At 40.6% G+C, this 25,795-nt stretch overlaps 1 protein-coding gene across 1 annotated transcript; it reads left to right on the top strand.

Moving 5' to 3' along the window:
* Positions 1-20: 20 nt before the first annotated feature.
* STOM (stomatin) lies at positions 21-25,507 on the top strand. Its single transcript, XM_036432878.2, has 7 exons — positions 21-175; positions 12,829-12,932; positions 13,880-13,952; positions 15,224-15,306; positions 18,700-18,903; positions 20,032-20,166; positions 24,559-25,507. Exons 1-7 carry the CDS (start codon positions 115-117, stop codon positions 24,748-24,750), a joined length of 852 nt encoding a protein of 283 aa, XP_036288771.1. The 5' UTR covers positions 21-114; the 3' UTR covers positions 24,751-25,507.
* The last annotated feature ends 288 nt before the right edge of the window (positions 25,508-25,795 follow it).

The raw sequence follows: 25,795 nt of genomic DNA, 5'->3' as shown, positions 1-25,795 counted from the left end.
GGGGCGTGGCTTCGCCTGGAGTCCGGTGCTCGGGGTGTGCCCTGGGCATTCCTGGAGGCTCCGACTACGTCTCCGGCGATCGCGACGCTACAGCAGTGACTTCGCTCAGACATCATGTCTGAGAAGCGGCACGAAGAGGACACCCGAGCCCGGCGGGTCCCTGACAGCACCAAGGGTGAGCCCCGCGCCCCTGGCGAGGCCCCTGGGGTCGCACGTCGCGCCCCCCCCCCACCTCCCGCCCCACCACCGCTTGCCCCCGGGACCAGCCCCAGACCGCAGGTCCCAGGCCTGTCTCCGCGGTTTCTTCACTCGTACGCCGGGCACAATGAACCCGACTTCGCGGGCTGGGGGTCAGGGTTAGGGCTGTCAGGGTGCAGAGTGAACGACGCGTGCCCCGCGCCCTGTGGGCGCGCCGATAGCAGGGCGCGTTTCCAGGGCGCAAAGCCATCGCCGCCAGACTCGCGTTATCCGGCCGTTGCCAGATGCCAGGCCCGGCGCCAGAGCTTTCGGTTCGTTATCTCCGGCTACGCACGCGGACAGGGAAATGGTCCGGTGGCTCAGTGGCTCGGGGCCGGCAAGAGCTGGAGGCGGGCTCAGCCTGCATTCCACGCCCGGACCCCGCGTCTTCCCTGCCTCCCGTCTCCCCTTTCCTCCCGCCCCTCCCAACCGAGGCCACCTCCCACCCAGCCTTCGCCCACCCCAGTGAGCCCCCTCCTCCAGAACTGGAGAGAACTCCTGCTCCGCCGCCCCCCCCTCAACACACACACACACACACACACACACACACACACACACACCGCCCCAAACCTTGGCCACTTTCTTGTAAGAAGCGAAACCGACCTGGGAGGTTTCACCCCCAGCCCCCCACCCTCACCCCGAACATAGTGGGCCATATTTGAGGAAGGAAAGGAGGAAGTCTCCCTTTAGCATTCTCCCCATCTCTCTCTCCCCAGCTTCACTTTCGGCCCCTTCCTGCCCCCTCCACTTTACTTTGCCCCAGTGACCTCGCTCTAGGGGCTTTTGTCCCTCAAGGAATTAATTCTAAGTTCCCTACCCTCATTCCCATCCTATCAAGGCCTTCCTAGCCTTGAAAGCAGAAACTGTGAGTGGCTCAATCTTGTTCTCCTGTGAAGGAACTAGTGCCCTTGAGAAAGCTGTCACCTTGAACCATTATCACCTAACTTAGGGGGTTCATAAAGAGAGCCCACACACCTCTCTGCAGTACTGGTTCCCTCCCAGGGGCTCTTGGCCACCCAAAGGAATCATTTCTATGGATGGAATTTCAGACCTGATGACCTCGTGAAAGAAATTTAGGGGACTGGGTGGGCTTTGCCAGCACCCCACAAAGAACACTACTATAGTGAACTCATCTACACTGACTATTCCTAAAGCCAGCCCTGTCCGCACATCCCCTGTGAGCTGCATTTCCCTTGCTCAGGGATCCTTGTCTTTAGTTCCAGGAGTATCAGGAGAATTACAGAAATCTTTATTCCCCACTTTTCTCTAGTGAGCATTTTGTAGAGTTATCTCCCCAAATTAGGAGAGTAACAGATGGAAGATGGGCAGGTCCTTTTCCCGGTACCCTGACCTTTTGGTGGGAGACAGACAGTTTGGTGAAACTGCGGTGGGAAATCTGTTGCTAGAAGTTCTTTGGGAATAAACATGATCTTTGTACTTAATGTCCCTTTAGTTGTTGCCATGGTCACAAACCAGTTTTCACTTCCATGTTCTTTTTCTTGGTTTTACACTTTATTTTTGAAATCTTTTAAGAATCTAATGAAAACTATGCAGTAATTGTTTTATTTTTACTGGATTGTTTCAATACATCAGTGACACTGTTGATAATCGTGTTCCTACCAGTGCAGTAAATCATGCATGTTGATTCCTGTTTCGTCTACAAATGCTAAAAGAAAACCACTTGTTTTGCAGTGAAAATGTTTTCAGTTAGTGCACTTTTTTTTATTAATATAAACCCTAGAGATCTGACATTGGTAGGGATGCCATGACTAGAATTTCTTACTAAATAGAATTTATTGAGTGCTTACCACAGTTCGAGTGCTTTCAAACATTATCTAATTGCAATTCTCTAATAATTCCACAAGGAAGACATCATTATCCAATATTTTACTGCAAGTAAACTGAGGCGCAGAGTGGAAACATGGCACATGCCTGTGTGTAAATAGAACTAGGTTTCAAGCTTGGACTATCTGGTTTTCCAAATCGTTTTTCTTTCCTAGAGTTACCTCCAAAATGCATATCCAAACTGAGGATCTTGTTCAGTTTTTCACTGAAGATCAGAGACAAAGAAATAAAGCAAGCCCAGAGGAACCTAGCTTCAATCTAGATCTCTTGAATAAGACAGCTCCAGAGGAGTTCTTCTGAGGGAAGTAGTAGAATATAAAAGCCCTAACTCTGTCCTTTTTATGCTTTTGCTGATAATTAGTAGCGGGACCGTAAATATGACCAAAACTTGGGCAGGACTCATTTTTCTTAAAGCCAGTGCATTCATTTTGTAATGAGGTTGAATGTAAATGGATTGTAAAGAAATGTATTATAATTAAGAGTCATGTCAACAGAACAAATCCCTCTGGGAGCAAGCCTGAAAATAAGTAGAAGATAGGGACTAATTATTTCAGTTGGTTCAGACATCAGATTGGGGAAAACTTTGTAACTTCTTCAGTAATTAATCTAGTTAAAAAATATTTTTATGAAAAAAACTAGAAGCCTAGTGCACAGATTTGTGCACATTGAAATTTAATTAGAAGGTGGCCAGCGGGGCGGGACTGGGTGAGACAGGCCGGACATGCCCTGGAGCCAGCCTCCCATGGTTTCCCCCCTGCAGGCCACACCTGGGGCAGTGCTGGGGCTCAAAGGGCATCTGTGGAGTGAGCGAGGTCCCTTGGGCAGGTGGGGTCCCTCTGCCTGGCCTGCAGGGATTGGGTCAAATCTGGCTCTCCAACATTTCCCAAAGAGTCCTGGATTGCAAGAGGACACTGCAAAGTTGCTGTCACTAGGCAGCTCCTGTGTTGAGCATCTGCCCCCTGGTGGTCAGTGTGCATCATAGCTGTCGGCTGGTCAGCTGGTTGCTTAGCCTTTTATATGTATAGATAATCTAGTTAAACCATCAATGGTTATAAGTTAACTCAAACAGAAGACTAAGTATACAAAATCTGGCATTTATTTTTTTAACGATTAAATAGGTTCTAGGTACCACCTGATGGTTTATTCCCAAAGAACTTCTAGCAACAGATTTCCCACCGCAGTTTCACCAAACTGTCTGTCTCCCACCAAAAGGTCAGGATACCGGGAAAAGGACCTGCCCACCTTCCATCTGTTACTCTCCTAATTTGGGGAGATAACTCTACAAAATGCTCACTAGAGAAAAGTGGGGAATAAAGATTTCTGTAATTCTTCTGATACCCCTGGAACTAAAGACAAGGATCCCTGAGCAAGGGAAATGCAGCTAATAGGGGATGTGCAGACAGGGCTGGCTTTAGGAATAGTCAGTATAGATGAGTTCACTATAGTAGTGTTCTTTGTGGGGATGCTGGCAAAGCCCACCCAGTCCCCTAAATTTCTTTCACGAGGTCATCAGGTCTGAAATTCCATCCATAGAAATGATTCCTTTGGGTGGCCAAGAGCCCCTGGGAGGAACCAGTACTGCAGAGAGGTGTGTGGGCTCTCTTTATGAACCCCCTAAGGATCTCAATACCATCTCTTACTACCTGGGTCACCTTGGGCAACTCCCATAGTCAATTCCTCATATTTAATAGGGTATAAACTTATCGCAATATCTACCTCCCAAGGTTTTGAATATCAAATGAGAAAATCTATGTGACTGTCCTCTTGCAACTTTAAAGTGTTAATTATTACGATATTTAATGGGGAAAAGAAAAAAGTTAATGACTTTTCAGAAAGCCTAGTAATTATACAGGAAAATTTAAAAAGTTATATGAAGACAGTACAAGAAAGTTTAGAATTCTGACTTACCTACCCCAATGTGGTCTGAGTCCCCAAGGAGATAGTTAGTCTTGATATTTTCTCTATGATGTGCAGGTCCCAGAAGGTAATTCATTTAGTAAAAAGTTTATTCCTATGAACTATATCAATAATGGTCTTAAAATTGTGATAATAACAATGGCTATTATTTAGTGAATACTTCCTAAGTGTCAAGCACTTTACATAGTTTCTCTTTTAATCGTCAGTGCGTGTTCAGTGTGTGTCATAGTGACCAATCGTTCTGGTTACTATTTAGTGAATGCTTGGCTACTATTTAGTGAATGCTTCCTAAGTATCAAATACTTTACATAATTTCTCTTTTAATCTTTGTTAACAACTATATAAGTACTGTTCTCTTCCCTCATGTTGCTAATGAGAAATTTTAGTGCTAGAATTGGAATCTGACACCAAATTTCCAAGCAGGCTCTTGGCTACTGATAAGCTGTTGGGCCTCAGCTAAAGAATTAGGAGCCTTATGATCTAGTTTCTCAATGCTTCTGTTTCCCTTAAAAAAAATTTTTTTTTTAAATGATGGTAACCTCCAAATACTTTCATAAGAAAAATTTAGTTAGCCATACTTTTAAGATGTCCAAGTGAAAGAGCTGAAAAAGAAAAAAAAAAAAGTAAGGGGGCATTGTTTTGTTTTAATTTATTTTAGGCCTAATATATTTCAGGCTAAATTTAATTAACTTAATACCATTATGAAATTGTTTTTCCTTTCACATTTTTCTAAATGTAACTGTTGCTATTTTTTTCAGACATAGGTCATACTCAGCCCATTCTTCTACCTTTCTGAATTCTCCAACTTCATGGATGAGAAAGGTCTTTTATTTATTTATTTATTTATTTATTTATTTATTTATTTTTACATTTGTATTGATTTCAAAGAGGAAGGGAGAGGGAGAGAGATAGAAACACCAATGATGAGAGAGTCATTTATTAGCTGATTCCAGCATGCCTCACAACTGGGTTCGAGTCCACAACCTGGACATGCGCCCTGACCAGGAATCCAAATCTTATCTCCTAGATCGTAGGTCAATGCTCCACCGCTGAGTCACACCAGGCAGGCAAAAAGGTCTTATTTTAAAAAGAGAAAAGAACGCGTTTGAGGAAAGCAATACGACCATGCTTTGGGATAGAGGATGTTTCTGAACTGATTTCTTGGATCCTGTCTGCTGACATGTAGTTTCAGTTTCACTTATGTAATAGGCAATCTTTTTTCCTCCCAAAGAAATGGCAGAATCACTCTACTTATTCAACAACTATTCATTTGACAATTATTTGTTTTAGTACCTGTTATGCACTAGGTCTCTTCCATATTAGCTTATTTATTCTTCACACTAACCCCTAAAGACGTGCTCTTTTTAACCTTTAAAAAAATGTTTCAAGTACAGTTTGCATTCAACACTATTTTATGTTTGTTTCAGATGTACAGCACAGCAGATGGAAATTCATATACTTCACAAAGTGTTCCCTCCAATATTTCATATGCCCACCTGAGTCATCACAACATTATTACTATATTCTCTATGCTTTACTTTACATCCCATGCCTATTTTGTAACAACCAATTAGTGCTATTTAATCCTTTCACCTTTTTTCTCTCTGTCCCCTAACTCCTTTCCATCTGGCATCTGTTCGTCTGCTCTCTGTATCTATAAGTCTGTTTCTATTTTATTTGTCCTTTTATTTTGTTCTGTATATTCCACACATAAGTGAAATCATATGTTGTTTGTCTTTCTTAGTCTGGCTTATTTCACTTAGCATAATACTCCCTTGGACCACCCATGCTGTCACGCATGGTAAGGTTTCATTCTTCTTTATGGTGGAGTGATATTCCATTGTATATATGTACGACATCTTTTTATCCATTCATCCATTGATTGGCACTTGGGTTGCTTCCCTATCTTAGCTATCCTATATAATAAAAGGGTAATAGGCAAATTGGCCCTAACGACGGAACAATCGGGAACGACTGGTCACTATGACACACACTGAACACCAGGGGGCAGAAGCTCAATGCAGGCGCTTCCACATGGCTGGCCAGCATAGCAGCGGTAGTAGGAGCCTCTCCCACCTTCAAGGCAGCACTAAGGATGTCCGACTAATGGCTTATGACTGTTCCCCATCTGACATCCGCCAAGGGTTCCCGGGCTGCCAGAGGGATGTCTGACTGCTAGCTTAGGCCCAATCCCTAAGGGAGCGAGTCTAAACTAGCAGGTGGACATCCCAAGAGGGATCCCAGACTGCAAGAGGGCGCGGGCCAAGTGCACAAATTTTAGTTCACCAGGTCTCTAGTTGTAAATAATGCTACAATGATCATGGGATGCATATCTTCTTTCAAATTAATGTTTTGGATTTCTTTAGATATATACTCAGAAGTGGAATTGCTGGGTCATAAGGCAGTTTCATTTATTATTTTTTGAGGAACCTTCACACTGTTTTCCATAATGGTTGCAACAATCTGCATTCCAACCAACAGTGCACAAAGGTTCCCTTTTCTCTACATTCTCACCAGCACTTGTTATTTGTGTGAGGTGGTGTCTCATTGTGGTTTTAATTTGCATTTCTCTGATGATTAGTGATATTAAGTATCTTCATATGTCTATTGACCATCTGTATGTCCTGTTTGGAGAACTGTCTATTCAGGTTCTCTACCCACTTTTTAATTGGGTTACTTGTTATTTTGGTATTGAGCTGTCTGAATTCTTTATACATTTTGGATATTAACTCCTTACCAGATGTACCTTTGATGAATATCTTATCCCATTCAGTAGATTGTCTTTTCATTTTGTTGATGGTTTCCCTGATGTCTGAGATTTTTAAAAAATATATTGTAGTATAGTTTGACAGTAAGTGATTTGATACCTTTAACTTTGATCTCCTGTTTCAAGATTGCTGTCACTATTCGGGGTCTTTTGGGTTTCCACACAAATTTTTGTTCTAGTTCTGTAAAAATGCCATTGATATTTTGATAGGAATTGCATTAAATCTATAGATTGCTTTGATACTATGGACATTATAATGGTGTTCATTATTTCTATCCATGAGCATAGCATATGCTTCTATTTATTAGTATCTTCTCTGATTTCTTTCTTCAATGTCTTATATTTTTCCAAATTTAGATCTTTTATCTGCTTTGTTAAATTTATTCCTAGGTATTTCTTTTTGTGTCTGTGTGAAATTGTATATGGGATTATTTTCTTAGTTTCTTTTTCTGATAGTTAATTATTGGTGTGTAAAAATGCACCTGATTTCTGAATATTTATTTTGTATCCTGCTACTTTACTGAATTCATTTATCAGTTCAAATAGTTTTTTGTTACAATCTTTAGGGTTCTTTTTATATATCATAGTATTATGTCATCTGAAATATGACAGTTTTACCAAAGAGGTACTCTTTAAAAAAAAATTTTTTTTAATTGATTTCAGAGAGAGGAAGATAGAGGAAGAAAGAGATAGAAACAGCAATGATGAGAGAGAATTGTGTACTATTGTCTTTGACTACTTTTGTACTACGGGCCAGAGTATTCAGTAATTGCAACAGACTTATGGCCTACCACGCCTAAAACATTTATTTCCCCAAATCCTGACATATAATTTATGATGAGGAATAGTAGCAGTCAAAAAGAACATATATCCTAATGTAAGAAAAATTCAAAAATTCAAAAAATATTTCATTTTGACCTACTGGTGCTGTTAGAACCAGATTGCATGTATTTTTGAGACAACTCCTAGCCATCCTCTTTTTCCCCACCCAAACTATTCTTAGCAATTTACAACATAAAGTGTTTCACCTTTGTTCCATGAAAGGGGAAGGAAAAGATATGTCCTTTATAGGTTGCTACTTAGGCATTTCTTTGGCTTAACTGTTCCTTGCTGTGTGTGTAATCACGCATATGAATCTGAGTCAGACTTTCAGATATTGTGTAAGACATGTTTCTGGCCTTCCCCTGAAAAGGAAATCCAGTATCTTTTAAATTTTAGAATAAAGTGGCATTACTAAATGGTAAGTATTTTTCCATGTGATTGCCAGTACACAGTGCAAAGTTCAGTAGACCTTAATATAAATCAGCTGACATGGGATCATTAATTCTATACAGTGCTCTGAAATTATGCCTGTTGACATCTTGAAAAGAATATTTTACTACTTTTCCGGAAGCTAACCAAACAAAAATTACTGTACAAACTTTTTTCACTCGTTTCATGTTTTTTGTTTATTTTCTTTAATCTCTTCCAAGAAAGTCTTTTGCTTTATTACTTTGGGATTCTTGGGAGGAATACTTTATACCTATTTACAGATTTTTGTAAACATTAGAAAAAATGTATATAAGAAACAAGAGCTTGTGGCTGACGTGATAGGCATTTAATAAATGGTTTTTAGTAGTAGTAGTAGTAAAAGATACCTCCAGAATGAGAGAAATTTAAGAATTATGCAATTTCATCTCTTCAGCAAAATTAGTATACATAATAAGGATTATTAAAATTTTGCTAAAAGTATATAAATGCAGCAGAATTTGTAATTGAGAAAACTGGACACAACCGAAATGTTCATCATATAAATATTCTATGAAACAATGGGATATAAATATATATTTAGATGTGAACACGTTGCTGTTTAGCCCATAAGTGGTAGGTGACAGGTTCATTTATGGCCTGGTGGAGTTTAAACCTTACCTCTCTGAAGAATGTGATTTGTGGAGTTTTTGAGCTATGACCAAGTGAAGAATTCTGAGGATTTAAAATAGGATAGTTTTATTTTAAAGGCACTAGAATAATATGATGACATTTCCCCATTGTATACACTTAGATTATTTCTAGCTGATCATTTGAAATGTGAAAGTCCAGGCCCGGTTTTCAGAATATCCACTTAATTTATTGTTCCTCTTGATTTGTAATTCTGAATTCTTATAATGTGACAATGCAAACTGAATATATACACACACAAAAACACACACAAACTGGACTAGACATTCTGGTTTGTCCTCTTGTAGATAATTATTCAAAAATTTAGTAATTCAATTAATAAATGAGATTTTTGAGTGTTTTGGAATGTCCAAGCCTACTCTGGCAGGAGGGAGGCATGAAGTAAGGGGAAAATTAAGTACGAGTTTTAGAGGCTTTTATTAAAGTAGGTAAATGCTACTTTAAAAAAAGTAGCATTTTTATTTTTATTGGGAAAATTTTCCCATTTTTATTGGGAAAATTTGAACATTTGATTAAATCAGGAGGATTATTGAAAACTGCCACCCATATTTATTGAGCACTACCTCAATCCTACAAAGTCAGTCTATTAGTAATTATCCTTATACTAGAGGCCCGATGCATGAAAAGTCATGTACTGGAGCAGGGGGTTCCTCAGCCCAGCCTGCCCCGTGTCACAGTCCGGGAGCCCTCAGGGGCGGGAGGAGACCCGGCGATCAGGGGAAGGCAATGCCCCATCACTACCAGCAGCAAAAGCCTTGGCTGGCCCTGGTTATCTGAGCCTTGGGTGGCCCTGGGTGGCTGGGAAGCCGACATCTGAGGCTTGCCTGTACTTCGAGCCGGCCTTGGGCAGCTGTGGGGCTGAGGGGACTGGGGGACTCTGGAGGTCTTGCTGCACACCTGCCATCCCTGCCATCTCAGGGGACTGAGTGCCACCATCTTGTGACTGTGGGCACCGTTATATTTGAGGGTGGGGTAGTCAGTTAGGATATTCCCTCCTTATTGGCTATGGCTGTCACCATCTTTGCGACATGTGAGGGGCAATTAGTATATTTCCTCTTTATTAGATAAGATTACAGGTGAAGGAACTAAAGTTCAAAGAAGTAAAGATCACACAACTAAGATGTAACAAAATTTAAATAGAAATTTAGATGCTCCCTATTCTCGGGAAATCTCAGTCTAATAAGGGATATGAATGCACAATAAATTAAAGTATTAGGCATAATATAAGTGTCATATAAGAAGTTAAAAAAGTGCTATCAAGATTCAGAGGAAGGAAAACACATCTAGTTAGAAAACTTGGTAAGATTTTATTTTACACCCACTATATTATGATTACTGTGCTAGACATTGAGAGTAAAAAACAAATAATAAACATTCCTACCCTCAAGGAGTCTATAGTCTAGCACAGTGGATGGCAAACCGCGGCTCTCAAGTCACATGCGGCTCTTTGGTCCCTTGAATGTGGCTCTTCCACAAAATACCATGGCCTGGATGAGTCCGTTTTGAAGAAGTCGGATTAGAAGAAGTTTTAAGTTTAAAAAATTTGAATCTCAAAAGAAATTTCAATCATTGTACTGTTGATATTTGGCTTTGTTAACTAATGAGTTTGCCGACCACTGGTCTAGTCTATTTGAGACACATAAGGGAGACATGGAGCAATACAGGGGTATTTTAGAAAGCACCAAGAGCTGTCACATAAGTCTTTGTTGCCAATCTGTTCCTTGTTTGGAATCCATTTCACTTTGGAAGCCTAGACTTGAGTCTGGCTAAGAGCCTTGAGACTAGTTTTCTATAAATAGACACGGCTGGAATTAAGAAAGCTTCCTCTGTAGGAATATCAGATTTCACTCTCAGAACTCCTGTCTTGCTTTCCTAGCTTGAATACTGTCTTAAGAGAGTGCTCCAAACACGAAAATTAAATGAGATTGATTTTATTTTATTCAGAGGAAAAGGGTCAGAGTGAGTTAATTTAGAACATGGGCTTTGGAGTAGATGACCTGTATTTGAGTCCCAGGTCCTCCCTTGTGTGACCTTGGGAAAGTCATGTTGCTGCAGTCACCTCATTTGTAAATGGAATTAAAAATACTTTACAAGGCTTTGTAAGCAGTAAATGAGATATACATCTAAAGTAATTTGATACAATGCACCTTGTGTATAATGAACCATTTAAAAATGGCTAGGGCGATTTCGTAGTAACACCTGATAGAGGCTGCTCCACACACCTCTCTCAGGTGTTATTACTAGTATGTGGCCTTGCTGGGTATATTCTCTCAGTGAATATGTGTATATCCCCCAAAATTACTACTTAGAAACCTCCAGGATTATCTTAGATCACTTTTATTTAAGCATGCATAAGGATGTTTACCTCACACTAGGACAAGGATTGGAAGACTGCAAAGTCATCGATGACCAAGATACTCTGTGCATTGGAGCACTTGACCTGGATGCAACTTGTGTCTCTCTTTTTTTCCCATGCGCCCAGCCTTAACTTTGTTTATTTTTTGGCCTCCTATTTATTCAGTTCTGTCTCTGCCGTCTTTGCCCTGAGCAGTGACTGGCACACCTGTTCCCCTCTTGCCAGTCTCCCTCCAACGATTAAAACAATTTTTGGAAATAGAGCAGGAGCCTTCCTTAGTTGATAAGAAAATTGATAGCATCCCTTGGCCTACTCATTCCCTCTGTTCCTCACAAACAAAGAAAAACAAACTAAAAACAAGGAAGACACTAGATACAGGAAGTAAAGGGAATTTCCCAGGATGTTAGTGAAAGGCAATCACAGTGATAGCTGGGCACATCAACTGAGATAATGAGTACAGACTTGGCTCCAAGAAAGACTTTTTCTCAGAAAATGAAATTGGTAGCTCCTGTTCTTTTTCTGATTTTTTTTTTTTGGGGGGGGGGCATGAATTGTCTTTATAATCAGACAAAAAGCTATTTCATGTTACAGAAAAGAAAAACAATTAGAATGTGAGAGGAAAACTATGTACAAAGATGTTCATTACAGCATTTTTATAATCCTAAGAAATCAGAAACAACTGTCTAATCAGGAAATGTTTAATAAATTACAGTTCATATACCTAGTGAAATATTTTACAGGTGTCGTTTTTAAAAAGAGGATCGAAATGAGTTTATCCTCATATATAGTTTTCACCTTTAATTATGTTATACCGTCAGCTTAAATGTCATTTTCCTTCTTTCTACTTTCTTTTCATTGGTATTTCCCTGAATCATTACATTCCACAAGAAGGCCCCGGGACAACCATCATCATCACTTACCTACCCAACCCCACTCCACTCTCACCTCCATCCCAACTGTGTGTTACCCCTAATCTGTGTTTTCAAAATACTTTGAGCAGATACTCTATATTTGCACTTACCATCTAGTATTATAATCTAACTAGTAGCCCATTGAACAATATTGTGCTTATTAGACCACTTGATGCTTCTGCGGGAGATAGGAGGGACCCATGTTCATTCCGTGAGAGGCGGGAGGGACTCATGCTGCTTTTGCCGGAGGCGCTCCCCGCTACCCCTGTCCTTGTCCATGTCGGCTCCGGTTCTGGGGAGCTGGCCTGAGCCGGGCACGGCAACAAAGCAAGCATTTCACCAGGCTGCCCACACTGCCCGCTCTCAGTGGCCACCACCCTGGGACTGGGGGATTCTGGTGGGGCTGAGAGGACTGGGTGCTGCCATCTTGTGACTATGGGTGCCACTATCTTTGTGATGGAGTGATGGTTAATTTGCATATTACCCTTTTATTAGATAGGCTTATTAAGTAGGCTTATCTTTCCCACTAAACTTTCACCTTGATATCTAGGATTGGTCTTATTCACTTTTATGACTGCAGTGCAAAGTACAGGGCATAATCAATATAATCAATATTAGATATTGGATAAAGAAAAGAATAATGTGAAAAATATTTGTGTTATCATGTTAAGTATATTAGGGAAAGTAGCATCTACACTTCAGGTTGTTATGAGAATTAGATGGGAAAATTTATGTAAAACATCTAGTATAATGCCAAGCATAGGTGCTCAGTGAATAAGAATGAAGATGGTGGCAATTGTGCTGGTAACAATGATAAGATCTGTGATTTGTTTGTTTGTTTGTTTGTTTTTTCACAGAGAGCACCGAAACAGACCTTGGAATTTGTGGATCGATTTTGGTGTATGTCTCATTCTTCTTAACAATTATAACTTTCCCATTATCAATATGGATGTGCATGAAGGTAAAGAATATTTCATCTACATCTGTAAAGGTGTCAACTTCTAATTACATATGCCCACTTTGTGTGTACATGTGTGTGTAAAAGAAATAGAGACCATACTGGCTTGTAATTTTTTTTCCTTCATCTCTCTTTTGGAAAATTCACTCTGGTTATCTGTTATAATAGAATCTTAACGGTTCTTTTCAGTCCTAGTTTAGTCAGTCTCTCCCGAGAGTTTAAAATCACCATTGGAAGTTGGAGTCAGGGATATGGGGTGGTCCTATGAGAATTTCTCCAGTCAGGATGCTGAGGTTTGACTGCCAGCTCCATTGTTTTTGGTGTGATCTTTACCATGTTTCCTCATCTGTAAAATGGGGAGAAATAATAACACCCACTCCATAGAGCCATTGTGAAGATCAAGTGAATTAATGTAATTAAATGTGGCTGGCACATGATAAGTGCTTCCCAAATGTTGCTTATTTTTTTCTATAAAGTTATTAATACTTTGATAAATAACTATAATTTACATATTCCTAAAATGATAAAAATGCTCTAAGAATTTTTAGGTAAGTTTATTATAATTTAAGAAATCAGGAGACAAAGTATGAGAAGTTCAGCTTTTTTTTATATTAACAATGCAGGAGGTAATATTCAATAATGTTAACAGCTGAGGAGTGAGGTTATAGATAGATTTGCTTCTCTATACTATTCTATACTTTCCAGATTTTATACAATGAATATCTTTTGCTTTTATAATTCGTAAATAATAAATAAATAAGTAAATGTCATACTTAGTGGAGCTACTAAACATTGGACATATTTGTAGATATAATCTGGATTATAGAGAAGAAAACAAAATAGAGGCATGTGACCTGTTTAAAGCAGAAATATATATATTTTAAAAGCTATGCATATAAATATTTGTACTCTTCATATTAAATTATTATTTATTTGTGTTTTTAATCTAGATCGTAAAAGAATATGAAAGAGCCATCATCTTTAGATTGGGTCGCATTTTACAAGGAGGAGCCAAAGGACCTGGTCAGTACTCAGATTCTAGATTTGAAGACTGACATTCTTCCTTTTATTGATGTGATTTTCCTTATAGTTTCTCTTCTCTGTTGACTTAGAAAAGAGTTCTTCATATAACAAAAGCTGTATAACAAATAGCAGGGGTGCTAGATAGTCTTGTTGTAACCACCCTTTCCTTCCTCTCCATTCCCCTTCCTATTTGAGATAAGTGTTGGAGCATGAAAATCCCTACTAAAATAAAGGCTTTGAGTCATTGTTTTTGGCAAACTTCGATTAAGTTCCTACCATGTTTCAAGCTCTGGGAATTCATGGGAGACTATACCACAGTTCCTGCCCTCAAGGATCTTACTGTCTAGTGGTGGAATACCAAGGGGACAGATAGTTACAGTCCCCTGCGATAAGTATTATGATCCAGGTAGTTGTGGAAACCCAAAGAGGAGTGAAAGGCCAGAATTAGTAGGATGAGAGAAGGCTTTCTGGAGGTGACAACTTGGCTGAGTCTTGAGGTATTAGGGAAAGTGTTCCTTCCAGAAAAGGTATTAGGGGAGGTGTTCCTCCCTGAAACAGCAACATGCTCAAAGCCATATGGAGGAGAGTATTTCAGGTTCCAGGCACTGCAGGTCGCCCAGCCAGAGAGGAGAGCATGAGGAGAGGGGAATGAATGAGAGGTAAGGGGAGCAGGTAATGCAGAACCTTGTGTGACTCATTAAGGAGTTTGTATTTAAGGAAAGATTGCTCTGCTTGCAGCTTAGAAAATGGATGGGAGGAGAAGCACTGGAAGATGACTAGGAATCGATTGCATTGGTCTAGTGAAAACAGTGACAGTCACAGTGGAGTAAGGAAATGAAATCCATTGCCTTGGTGGGGACAGTTAGGGTTGGGAACTCAGCAAGAGAAGTAAAGAATAACACTCCTAGCTCCTGGCTCATTCACTGAGATGAACTGCTGATTCACAGTCCATTAGGTTGCTGCTATTAGAATTGAAGCATGAGCCAAAGCTGGTTTGGCTCAGTGGTAGAGCGTCGGTCTGTGGACTGAAAGGTCCCAGGTTCGATTCCGGTCAAGGGCATGTACCTTGGTTGCGGGCACATCCCTGGTAGGGGGTGTCCAAGAGGCAGCTGGTCGATGTTTCTCTCTCATCGACGTTTCTAGCTCTCTATCTCTCTCCCTTTCTCTCTGTTAAAAATCAATAAAATATATTAAAAAAAAAAAGAATTGAAGCATGAAGTAAATGGTTTAGATGCTGGTATTTCTGTAATATTCTATGATCTTTGTTGCAGGTTTGTTTTTTGTCCTGCCGTGTACTGACAGCTTTGTCAAAGTGGACATGAGAATTATTTCATTTGATATTCCTCCTCAAGAGGTAAGGTGGACTTTTGCTATGAGTAACTGAAATACCACGTGTGAAAGCGTTGACAATGAGAGGCAGCAGGTGTAGTGGTGTAGTGGTTAGAGCATAGGTTTAGAGCCTGTCTGCCTTCGACCTTTTCTAGTTGTGTGACCTTGGGAAGGTTTTTAATTTCCCTGTGCCTCAGTTTCCTAATCTATAAAATAGAGCTTATAATAAAAGGACCTATTTTATAGGATTTTTCTGACAACTGAAGGAGTTATGTGTAAAGCGCTTCGAATAGTGGCTGACAGTTAAGTGCTATATAAGTGCTTATTATTTATAAAATGCAGTGTAATGTGAATGTAAGTATAATGGTAACGTCATCATTGTTATTTTTACTAACATATTTCTTCTCTCTGTGTTTTCTGGCAGAAAATCCTGTTTAGTATAATATTCTTCTTCTTCAAGTTCTTGATTTTATTCTAGATAACTTGGTTAAAAGCCAAAGAATTAGAAACTGCTCATTTGGCAACTTCAATAAAGCATATAATGTTTTAGATCAGTGATTATTTCATGCTTTTTCAAACTACTTCACCAATATTATCACAGCTGAAACAGCAGAATCCCTAGAAAGTATCTAGTTGCTGTGAGACAAAGGAATTCCTCCAGACTACAGTGGCAGAAGCAGGACGGAAATCCAGCTTTTTGTATTCCCTGTCTGGTGCTTTGTGTATAACTCTGTGCTATTGATAAATGCATTCTGCATTAGCCCCCTCGTGGCCCTTAAGGGAGAGGTGGCCGTGCTGATACTTATGTCTAAGGAGGATAATAACTATTGCAGACAGAAAGGCTAACGTCACAATGAAGTGAGGCACAGAAAAATACTGTCTGTATTTCCTGGCCAAAAGCAAGGTATCCAGCGGGGTGGTGTAGCCTGGCCATGCTGCCTTGTCTTGTCACGAAGTCTAGAAACCAGCTTCAGAACTTCCTTGCTCCTACAGAGCCAAGTAGTCAGTGAGGTCAGACCTTATAATCCACCCAGAGTTGTGACATCAGAAATCATTCCCCCCCCCCAAGAACAAGACTGAGAGCATTGCTGTGTTCTCTGCATGTTTTCCCATCTTTCGGGAAAGACTGACTCTCAGAAGGAAACCCCTTTCAGGGTAGCTGTTTCCTCTATAAACATTGTAGGCATCTGGCAGGCTCGCTCTCTGCTTTCCTACCAGCTGCTGTACACAGAGCGGATGGGAACTTGGCAGGCAGGCCTTTATCCGATCCCCTGGGAACTTGCTGTGAGGGAGGAAAACACACTGCGATGGTAAACAGTATGCAGAGAGGCGGCAGTGTTAGAAACCTCCGGTTGTGGCAAAGTCACTGTTAAGAATTTGTTCATAAATGATACACATTTCCCCATCGCATCATGGGAAATAATTAACTTTCACAGAAGATGGTGATGTGCATACCATGTGTAAATACATTTATTTATAAATCTCCCGCTTCTCTTTCAAGTTTGAAGTATATTTAGATTTCTAAAAAAAGGGTTACTACTTTGAACTGGCAGGATTAAACAGCCATGTAATATAATTGTCATTACTATTTTCTATTTCCATAGCTCTTAACACTTTCAAGAGGGCTTCCTTCACAAACATGTTTTTGTTTGATCTTCAAAGAAATTTATGTAGAATTTTGGGCAGTATTATTACCCCCATCTCACAAATGAGGAATCTGTAAGTCAAACAGGTTTTTTTTTTTTTTTGGTTTGTTTTTTCTTAATGCATTTTTACTGATTTCAGAGAGGAAGGGAGAGGGAAAGAAAGATAGAAACATTAATGATGAGAAAGAATCATTGATAGGCTGTCTCCTGCACGCCTCCCCTTCCATCCCCCAGGAGATCAAGCCCGCGTGTTCCCTGACCGGGAATTGAACCGTGACCTCCTGGTTCATAGGTCAAAGCTCAACCACTGAGCCAAGTCGGCTGGGGGCTGTAAGTCAAACCATTTAAAAGCTAGAGATCTCCAAGAGGTACAGGCAGAGTTGAAACTCCTGTCTCCTAACTCTCACTCCCGTACTCCTCATCAATCACTGAATTCATAGGACCACGTTTCAATTTAATTCATCTCTTGTTTATTGACGACTTGCTATGTATCAAGTGTTCTGCCGGTGATAGAAATGCAGAGACAAACTGCCCTCAAGAAATTCATAGTCTAATAGAGAAATGGTTTCACTGCAGTGAGATGCAAAAGGAAGGGCATACTCTTCCAAGTGGGTCAGGGAAGTTGCACATAGAAAAGGACACTGGAGCCGTGTCTTGAATGATGAGTAAGAAGGTGCCAGTCTGATGTTATGAGGGAGAGAGGACAGGACATCCAGGCAGAGGGGATATGGAACATGCTGCACCTTGTCTAGTATGGTGTGGGCAGGAAGAAGTGGGATAGAGTGAGGCCAGAGAGCCAAATGCCAAAGGGCCAGGCATCAACAGACTTTGGACTTTGCCCTGTAGGGGGTAGGGAACATTGGCACATTATGTCCAATGAAGCATTTTTATGTAGCATGCTGCAGAGATATTTTCACCCTGGCTCGCCCTGTAAAAACATTCCCCATTCACATTTTGTTCTAGTAATACTGAGCTACTTGTAGTTCTAGTAATACTTACAAACCTAGGCTCTCCCATATACATTATCTTCTCTGCCTTGAATACTCTTTCACTCTACCCTCCACCCTCTGAAAATTTTTATTCCTTCCTTGAAGACTCAGTTCAAGTACCAGTCCTGCCTCCTGAAACTGCCCATTTTTATTCCTTAAAGTCTCCCTGGGTTCCTCAGCCTCTTTGAAAGTAGGAACCAAGGTTTTTCCTACCTTGGTTCATAGATCATTACCTGCTACTAAGTGGTGTCTCATTGTTGAATGATTGAGTCAAGTAATGGAATTACTGAATAACTGCATGTGTTTTATAACAATTTAAAGAATCTCTAATGCTTTAGGTCATCTGATCTAGCAAAATAACATAGACTGGGTGGCTTATAAACTTATTTCTCATGATTCTGGAGGCTGGGAAGTCCAAGAACAAGGCATCAGCATATTCAGTGTCCGATGAAGGCCCGTTTCTTGGATTACAGATGACTGTCTTTTTCTGTGACCTCATATGGCAAAAGGGGTGAGGGAGCTCTCAAAGGTTTCTTTTATAAGGGTAATAATCCCACTCATTAGGGTTCTACCCTCCTGAGCTAATCACCCCATAACCAAATACCAACACATTGGGGATTAGGTAGCAACAAATGAATTTTGAGGGAACAAAAATATTCAGTTGATAATAGTTTCTAAATAAATCAGCTAGCATTATAAGAGGTTGTATAGAATAGCATTCCTGCAGTTACATTAAAGGAAGAGCTGGCTGACAGATATAATATTACTTTCTTTACCTTGTAGATCCTCACTAAGGATTCCGTGACAGTTAGTGTGGATGGTGTGGTCTATTACCGTGTTCAGAATGCAATCCTGGCTGTGGCAAATATCACCAATGCTGACTCAGCAACTCGTCTGTTGGCACAGACTACCCTGAGGAACGTCCTGGGCACCAAAAACCTTTCTCAGATCCTCTCTGACAGAGAAGAAATTGCACACAACATGCAGGTGAGGAGTGCGCCAATGCTGTACCTCACGAGAAATAGAACATTAAAGCAAAAGCTCAATGGTTGAGAACTCACCAATTCAAGTTTTTTCCTTGTAGAAAGGTTTTCCCAAAATTGATGGAAGAGGATATTTCTCACACAAATAGTTCATGGATGATAACACCCAGATGCATGCATTTTTTCCCCTCCTTGTGTATGTCCCCCCAGATTTAGTATTTTTTTAGCATAATAGTTCAGAGGCCATTTTGCATAGCATGAGTACAGTTAAAGCTATGTTCTCTGTGTGAGTCCCATGACTTCCCTGGCATGTCTTATGCTTTCCAATGTTGCATGAGTAATAGATGATGAATTAAACCTGACCTTTTCAAAAGCACTGTAAATCTGAACTCTTATTATTTGTTTAGATTTCATTGTGTGTAAAATCTATGATCTGATTTGATACCCACAACAACTATAGAAAATAGATAGTATCATTTCCTTCCTACCATTGTAAAGGGAGAAAGTCAAAGCACAAAATAACATGGCTTGCATAGAGTCACATTAGCTTGGGAGTAATACTGTGCTATTAGAGTTTTAGTAATATTTACACTAGAAGTGATACTAGTTTTAAGAAGTAAAGTTTTGCCCTAACTGGTTTGGCTCAATGGATAGAGCATCAGCCTGCGGACTCAAGGGTCATAGGTTTGATTCCAGTCAAGGGCATGTACCTTGGTTGTGGGCACATACCTAGTAGGGAGTGTGCAGGAGGCAGCTGATCGATGTTTCTCTTTCATCGATATTTCTAACTCTCTATCCCTCTCCCTTCCTCTCTGTAAAAAATCAATAAAATATATATATTTTAAAAAGTACAGTTTTATTGGAATACAGCCACACCCATTGGTTTATATATTATCCATGGCTGCTTTTGACCGACAATGGTAGGTTCAATAGTTGTGGCAGGCTGAGAATCAGTAATTACTATCTAATCTTTTTAGAGAAAGTTTGCCTGCATTAGCTTATCAGTAACAGAATCAGGATCAGTTCCTCTGTGAGCCAGCGCCTTATCTGTTCCCAGTCCCAATGCTTACAACAACCTTTGGCCTCTGGACTGGGGCTGAATGTTTTAGCTTGCCTTCTCTCTTCCCATCAGAATACCCTGGATGAAGCCACTGATGACTGGGGAATCAAGGTGGAACGAGTGGAAATTAAGGATGTGAAACTACCTGTACAGCTCCAGAGGGCTATGGCTGCAGAAGCGGAAGCATCCCGGGAGGCCCGAGCCAAGGTGATTTATTTATTATTTATTTATTTTCATTAGTTTGTTTTTTCTATTGAATTTTTTTAATTACAGAAAGTAAAACAGGTTTGTTATAAAAATTAGAAATAATCCTGGATATTTCGTAAAGATGAAAGCCCTCCCTGTCACTTTAAATTGTATCTCTGCAGATGTGATCACACTTAACAATTTAGTGTATTCACTTCCAGGGTATCCCTTGGGTTTTATTTGACTAGGTTGTTACTGGCTTGTTTGTTTTACAGAAGTAGATCACACTATGCGTATTGTTCTGCACCTTGCTCTTTTCTTTAACGCCACGTGGGCATCAGTACAAAGTTGCCAAATTATTTTATTGGCCATGTCCTGTCTCCCAAATGCCTATAAAGGACAGATTACAGTTCTGACTTCAGAGCAAATGGGCAACCTCATCAGTTTGCTTACTGTTCGTTTCTTTTATCTTCTTTCATTTTCTCTTTTCTCTGTATCTTCTTTCCTCTTCCCATTTCCACTTCCTATCTCATTTATTTTTCACTTTCCTTTCTTTGGTGTCTGCTCTTTCCCCTCTCTCTTTTCATCATCACCCCTGCCTATCTCTGAACCCTGCATGAATGCATGACCCTCTGAGAGGTGCTGAAGGCAATATTTGCTAACTTAAGCTAAAGAAAAGGATCCACTGAGATGCTAATGCATAAGGACCCAGGGATAGCTCACCAAACCCAAGGGTAGGAAATAGAGTTGAGCCTCATCAACATTGGAGCCAGGGACCCCAAAGGAGTTAAGACTGAAATAAGTGAGTCATTTCATTTCCTGGGCCATCTCACTGCAGATGGTTTGATGGGGAGACTGTCTGGCTCCAGTTGAACAGTGACAGAGACAGACCAGCCCTGATTCCAGATTCAAAGCAGAGAGATTATTTGTCTTTGGTCCAACTTTGGTCAAAGGGTGAAGTCAGGTACTAATCAGGTCACAGAGCCTGGAGGAATAGGGACAGTTTTGGTAGGAGGTGTTACTGTGGACTTGACAGAGCTCCCAAGACACGGGAGCAAACCTATTTGTCATTGTTGTTGGAAAAATAGCAGTAGCTGGTGATAACTGGCTAACCACAGAATCCCGCCCTTCTCTTAGAATGCTCTTTAAGCCACAAGTGGGTCACTATCATTTCTTAGCCAGCCCCAAATAGAACAGTAGCTCATTTGACACAATACATCCAGAATTTTCTACGAACCAAACACTTTGTTTTTCCAATGTGGTCAATGATGCTTGTGATGCTAACCTGATGACACTACAGAACCCCCAAGTGCTTCCTCTCAAAATCATCACTAAGACTAAATTATATTTGTGATAATGTTAAATATGCTAGAATCTACTTATTTTGAAAATTAGGAATCACTTATACCTGGAATATGTCATTAACCAAAAGCCTCATTTTCAACGCATATTGAACAACAATATTTGTCATGCACAGACTACATAGAATATCAGCCCAAAGGGCCCTTCGGGATGATCTTCTGAAGGTGACAAATACCTGGCCCAGAAGCTGCTGCTCTGCCATCCTATTCCCATGCCAGTAATTAACCACAACACTGTTTTCCACTGAGCGTAGGCCTGACCTTCCACGGCACTCTAGGCAACAATCCTCAACTGCTTGGAATTGGCTCTAAGGATTTTCAGAACTTTGTAATTGAAGTTCTGCTGGGAATATTGGAAACTACCCTAATGTCCATTGGTAGTTGCATGACAAAGTGAATTAGCATACAAGTCTCCTGAAAATAATGAGAAAGGAACCAGTCACAAAAGACAGACTCTCCCACCAGTTTTACAGTATGTTGGCTGAATCTCTTTAAAGTTTTTAGATAAACTCTTAATGACTTGAAATGTAATCTCTTTTATGCTGCATTCTTCCTTATTTCCTTTTTGACGAACCCTCAGAAAAATGTTTGACATGCTTTCAAGCTCCTATTTCCTGGCCTTAATTGAGAGGGTGGAGTGCCAAAGTACAGATCACCTTTCTCTGCCCTTCCCCAAGCCCAGCCCGCCTGGACTGCCGAAGGAGGTGGCTGTACCAATCCCACACACTTGGAAATGCCAAATTTCAAAACGATGGTCTATAAATATAAAGTGTTTATTGACATGGATTATTGCACATTTGGCAAAAGCCCCGTGTGTTTCTTGCTTCGTTTTCTAAGATCCTATCCACAGGGTATACTTGGCCTCTGTTTAGACAAAGCCAGTGGTATTGGATTCACATCTCTGGCAGTTCTCTCAGAGCAGCTTTTCTATTAACAAAATGTGTGTCCATCCTGGTGGAACTGGCTTCCCTGCCAAGAGATTGTGTATTGATTGCTAGTGGGAGATGAGGTATCTTTGCAGTTGGTCTATGTCCAGACAAAAAAAACAACGAAGTACCTAATTGGATATCTGAGATGACATGGAAAAAAAATCAGAGCCCGCTGACCTCGTGGCAGGTGTATTGTGCACTCCCCGTGCTTGCCCTGGAGCACAGTTAACAGGCTTCTCTCTGAGCACATCTGGCGCGTGCCCCATCTCACAGATTTATGTAGGGCATAATGGTTTGTCTTGATAGATTAAGCTCTTTATCCCCTAAACAGTCCTTTCTCTCAGTAAGTACCATATCCTGTATCCCCTCTCTCACTGAAAGGCACTATCCAGGCGGCCGAAGCCTACAAACCTGGGTCTCAACCTCTGTGCCCTCTTTCTCCCCTTACCCAGTCAGCCTCCAGAATCCTGCCTCCCTCCTGAGTAGCCCCCATCCAGCTCCTCCTCTGTCCCCAACACCAGTGAATTGCACCAACCACCCTGAAGCACTTCCACTAACAGCTTTCAGTCTCTTCCCATTGATCCTCACACATCTGTCGGTGTGTTCTCAAACCTGCATCTGATGAGGTTATCTACCGAAAACCTTGCAGTAGTTCCCCACTGCCTGGAGAATGAAGATGAAGGCCCTGGCCTCCACTGGCCTCCAGACCCTGCCCGTTCACACCCCACCTTTCCCCTCTTCCTCATGCACTATTCAGCACTCAGAGTTTTTTTGGGAATACACCAGCTTTTGCACACCTCATCTTAATCCAAACAACAATGCTTTCATTCTGTAATGTTGAACTTCTACCACTTCACCACCTCACCCTCTGCATAAAGTGCTTTCCTGGGGGTGCAGCACTGTGCCTCATACCGATCTCTGTCAGCATTTGCTGCACTGCAGTGAAGTGAACTGTTTCCATGGCCATCTCCTCTACTTGTCCAGGAGCTGAGGGAGGCAAGGAGGTTCATGCTTTAGCCCTAGCCCCTACATGGGGCTTGACACCTAGGAGGCCCCCAAAATTTACCAGAGAAGCGAATGAAATTTCACTGCTCATAAGACTATGGCTTTCAGTTCTGCTATTCACAGGAGCATTACAAACCATTAATATTTTTAGAACAACCTAGTGAAACTGTACTTTTAATATTGATGATTATGATATATGTTTACCTCCTCTCCTAGGATTCTGAATTAAAGCTAACTGCCAAGAGATTGTATATTGATTGCTTTTGAGAGAGAGAGAGGAAGGGAAAAGAGAAACATTGATGTGAGAGCACAACAGTACTCAACTGCCTCCTGCATGCCCCCTACCAGGGATCAAGCCTGCAACCTGAGCATGTACCCTTGACTGGGAATCGAACCAGAAACCTTTTGGTGCACAGGATGACAACCAACTTAGCCCCACCAGCCAGGGCTGATTTGGCTTTTGAATCTTTTATGAATTGAAGCAATTGGTAGATCCAAAAACCAAGTCCTAACTTGTCACTTGCCATTCCTATAGAATAGCTTCTTTTCATATATCAACACTTAAAATACCTTCTCTGTCTTCCTCCTATAAAGTAGGTGCTATTTGATCTTAAGAATAAGAAACTGTGGCTAAGAATGTTAAATAACCTCTCTGAGGACATTCAGCTTGGTAAGGGGTAGGTCTGGGATTTGAGTTCAAGTTCATCTAAGTCCAAAGGCCCTATTCTCCCCAAAAGCCAAATCAGCCTTGGCTGGTGGGGCTCAGTTGGGGCTCAGTTGGTTGTAAGTAAGGTCTTCTTTCCTTTCTTTGAAATCACTCTGACTTGCAAATATATTTGTATTTAGTCATAAGAGTCATTCATTTTCTCAACCCGTACACAATATTTTGAATTGTCTTTGGTACCTTGGAAAATGGGAGAAAGGCAACAGTAAAAAAGGATGTCTTGACCTCAGGCACATACTCAGTTATAGAAAAAAAGAATATGGAAATATGGAAACTAGTAACTGGAAGTGGATTTCCTTAAAACTATTCTGGCGTACTCCCTGGAAAGTTTTACGATTGCTGCTTTGCACCTCCCGTTTTTTCCAATTTGACCCCTCCTTCTGCTGTTCCACAGGTTATTGCAGCCGAGGGAGAAATGAACGCATCCAGAGCTCTGAAAGAAGCCTCCATAGTCATCAGTGAATCTCCTGCAGCCCTTCAGCTCCGGTACCTTCAGACACTAACCACCATTGCTTCTGAGAAAAACTCCACGATCGTCTTCCCTCTGCCCATGGATTTGCTGCAAGGCATGATGAGGGGAACGTAGTGAGGCACAGAGGCCAACACAGAGATGAGCTCTTCCCTTCTGAGGATGACATGGGGGACCAAATTAGCCTTTAACCCATAAGAGGAGGGGAGGGTGGGAACTTGACTATTCTCTCTTCCTTTCCTTTTCCATATATTGGAGTTCTTAGAATGTACAGGGATCCTAGCAACAGGTAAAGATTGTTAGCTTATAAATACTGTGAGTGAGAGAGATTTATATAAGATAATCTCTTACTCTTTAAATATTTAACTCCATACTTTTAGATCATTATGTACTAGGTTAACGCCCTCTTTTTTTGACTTTCATGGAATTATTCTACACCCTCTATCAGGAGACCGGCCAAAGGAAACCGCCACCTGATATTCTTGGCTGGACAAATGATTTAAAAAGATAGTGACCTTAAACTACAACCAGCTTCTCTGGGCCACATGTGCCTTACTTCCGGGAAATCTTACTTAAGGCAATTTTGTAACATCCATTTACTTTCTAAACCTAAACCATGTTTCAGAATAATCCTCACTTGAGACTAGTCATTCTCTTGCCAGTACCTGTCAGCTCTGGAGGAAGGTTAAGATCAATGAAAATGATTAATCTTTGAAAGACTTTTAAATCCACTATAATAGAGGTCCTTGGAAATAATGTGACCCTTCAAATTAGCTAAATACTTGTCACATAAGTGCTTTTTTCTCACTTTTGCCTATTTTCATATATTAGATCCTAAATAGTTTTGATTTTTTAAATAAAAATTTAAGTTCTACAAACAGTTATCTTTATAGCCAATTGAATACCTTAAGAACTAATACTTTTTTTAAAAAAATCTTCAGAAAATCATTGCATTTTACTCACTGCATGCTATTAACTGTTGCATTCTGGGAAATATCTGTTACCAATCTCATTCATTAAATGTATAAAGAATTCACAATATATTGGGCGCATCATATCCAATGAGCTTGGGAAAACACTGTCAAACTGAGGATATCTATATAGAAGTCTATCTTTTTCATTTGCCTACTTGTTCTTTTTCTATTATGTATATTGATGCTGA

The sequence above is a fragment of the Pipistrellus kuhlii genome, unplaced genomic scaffold (genome assembly GCF_014108245.1).
Source record: "Pipistrellus kuhlii isolate mPipKuh1 unplaced genomic scaffold, mPipKuh1.p scaffold_m20_p_12, whole genome shotgun sequence".
In the NCBI taxonomy this organism is placed as follows: Eukaryota; Metazoa; Chordata; class Mammalia; order Chiroptera; family Vespertilionidae; genus Pipistrellus; species Pipistrellus kuhlii.
This window is presented reverse-complemented; position numbering and strand designations above follow the sequence as displayed.

Bases quoted from the DNA above. Each gene is read 5' to 3' on its own strand.
- STOM (XM_036432878.2), top strand. From the start codon at position 115: ATGTCTGAGAAGCGGCACGAAGAGGACACCCGAGCCCGGCGGGTCCCT. The intron at 13,953-15,223 runs GTCAGTACTCAG...TCTTTGTTGCAG, and splicing joins AGGAGGAGCCAAAGGACCTG to GTTTGTTTTTTGTCCTGCCG. The intron at 15,307-18,699 runs GTAAGGTGGACT...TTTACCTTGTAG, and splicing joins TTGATATTCCTCCTCAAGAG to ATCCTCACTAAGGATTCCGT.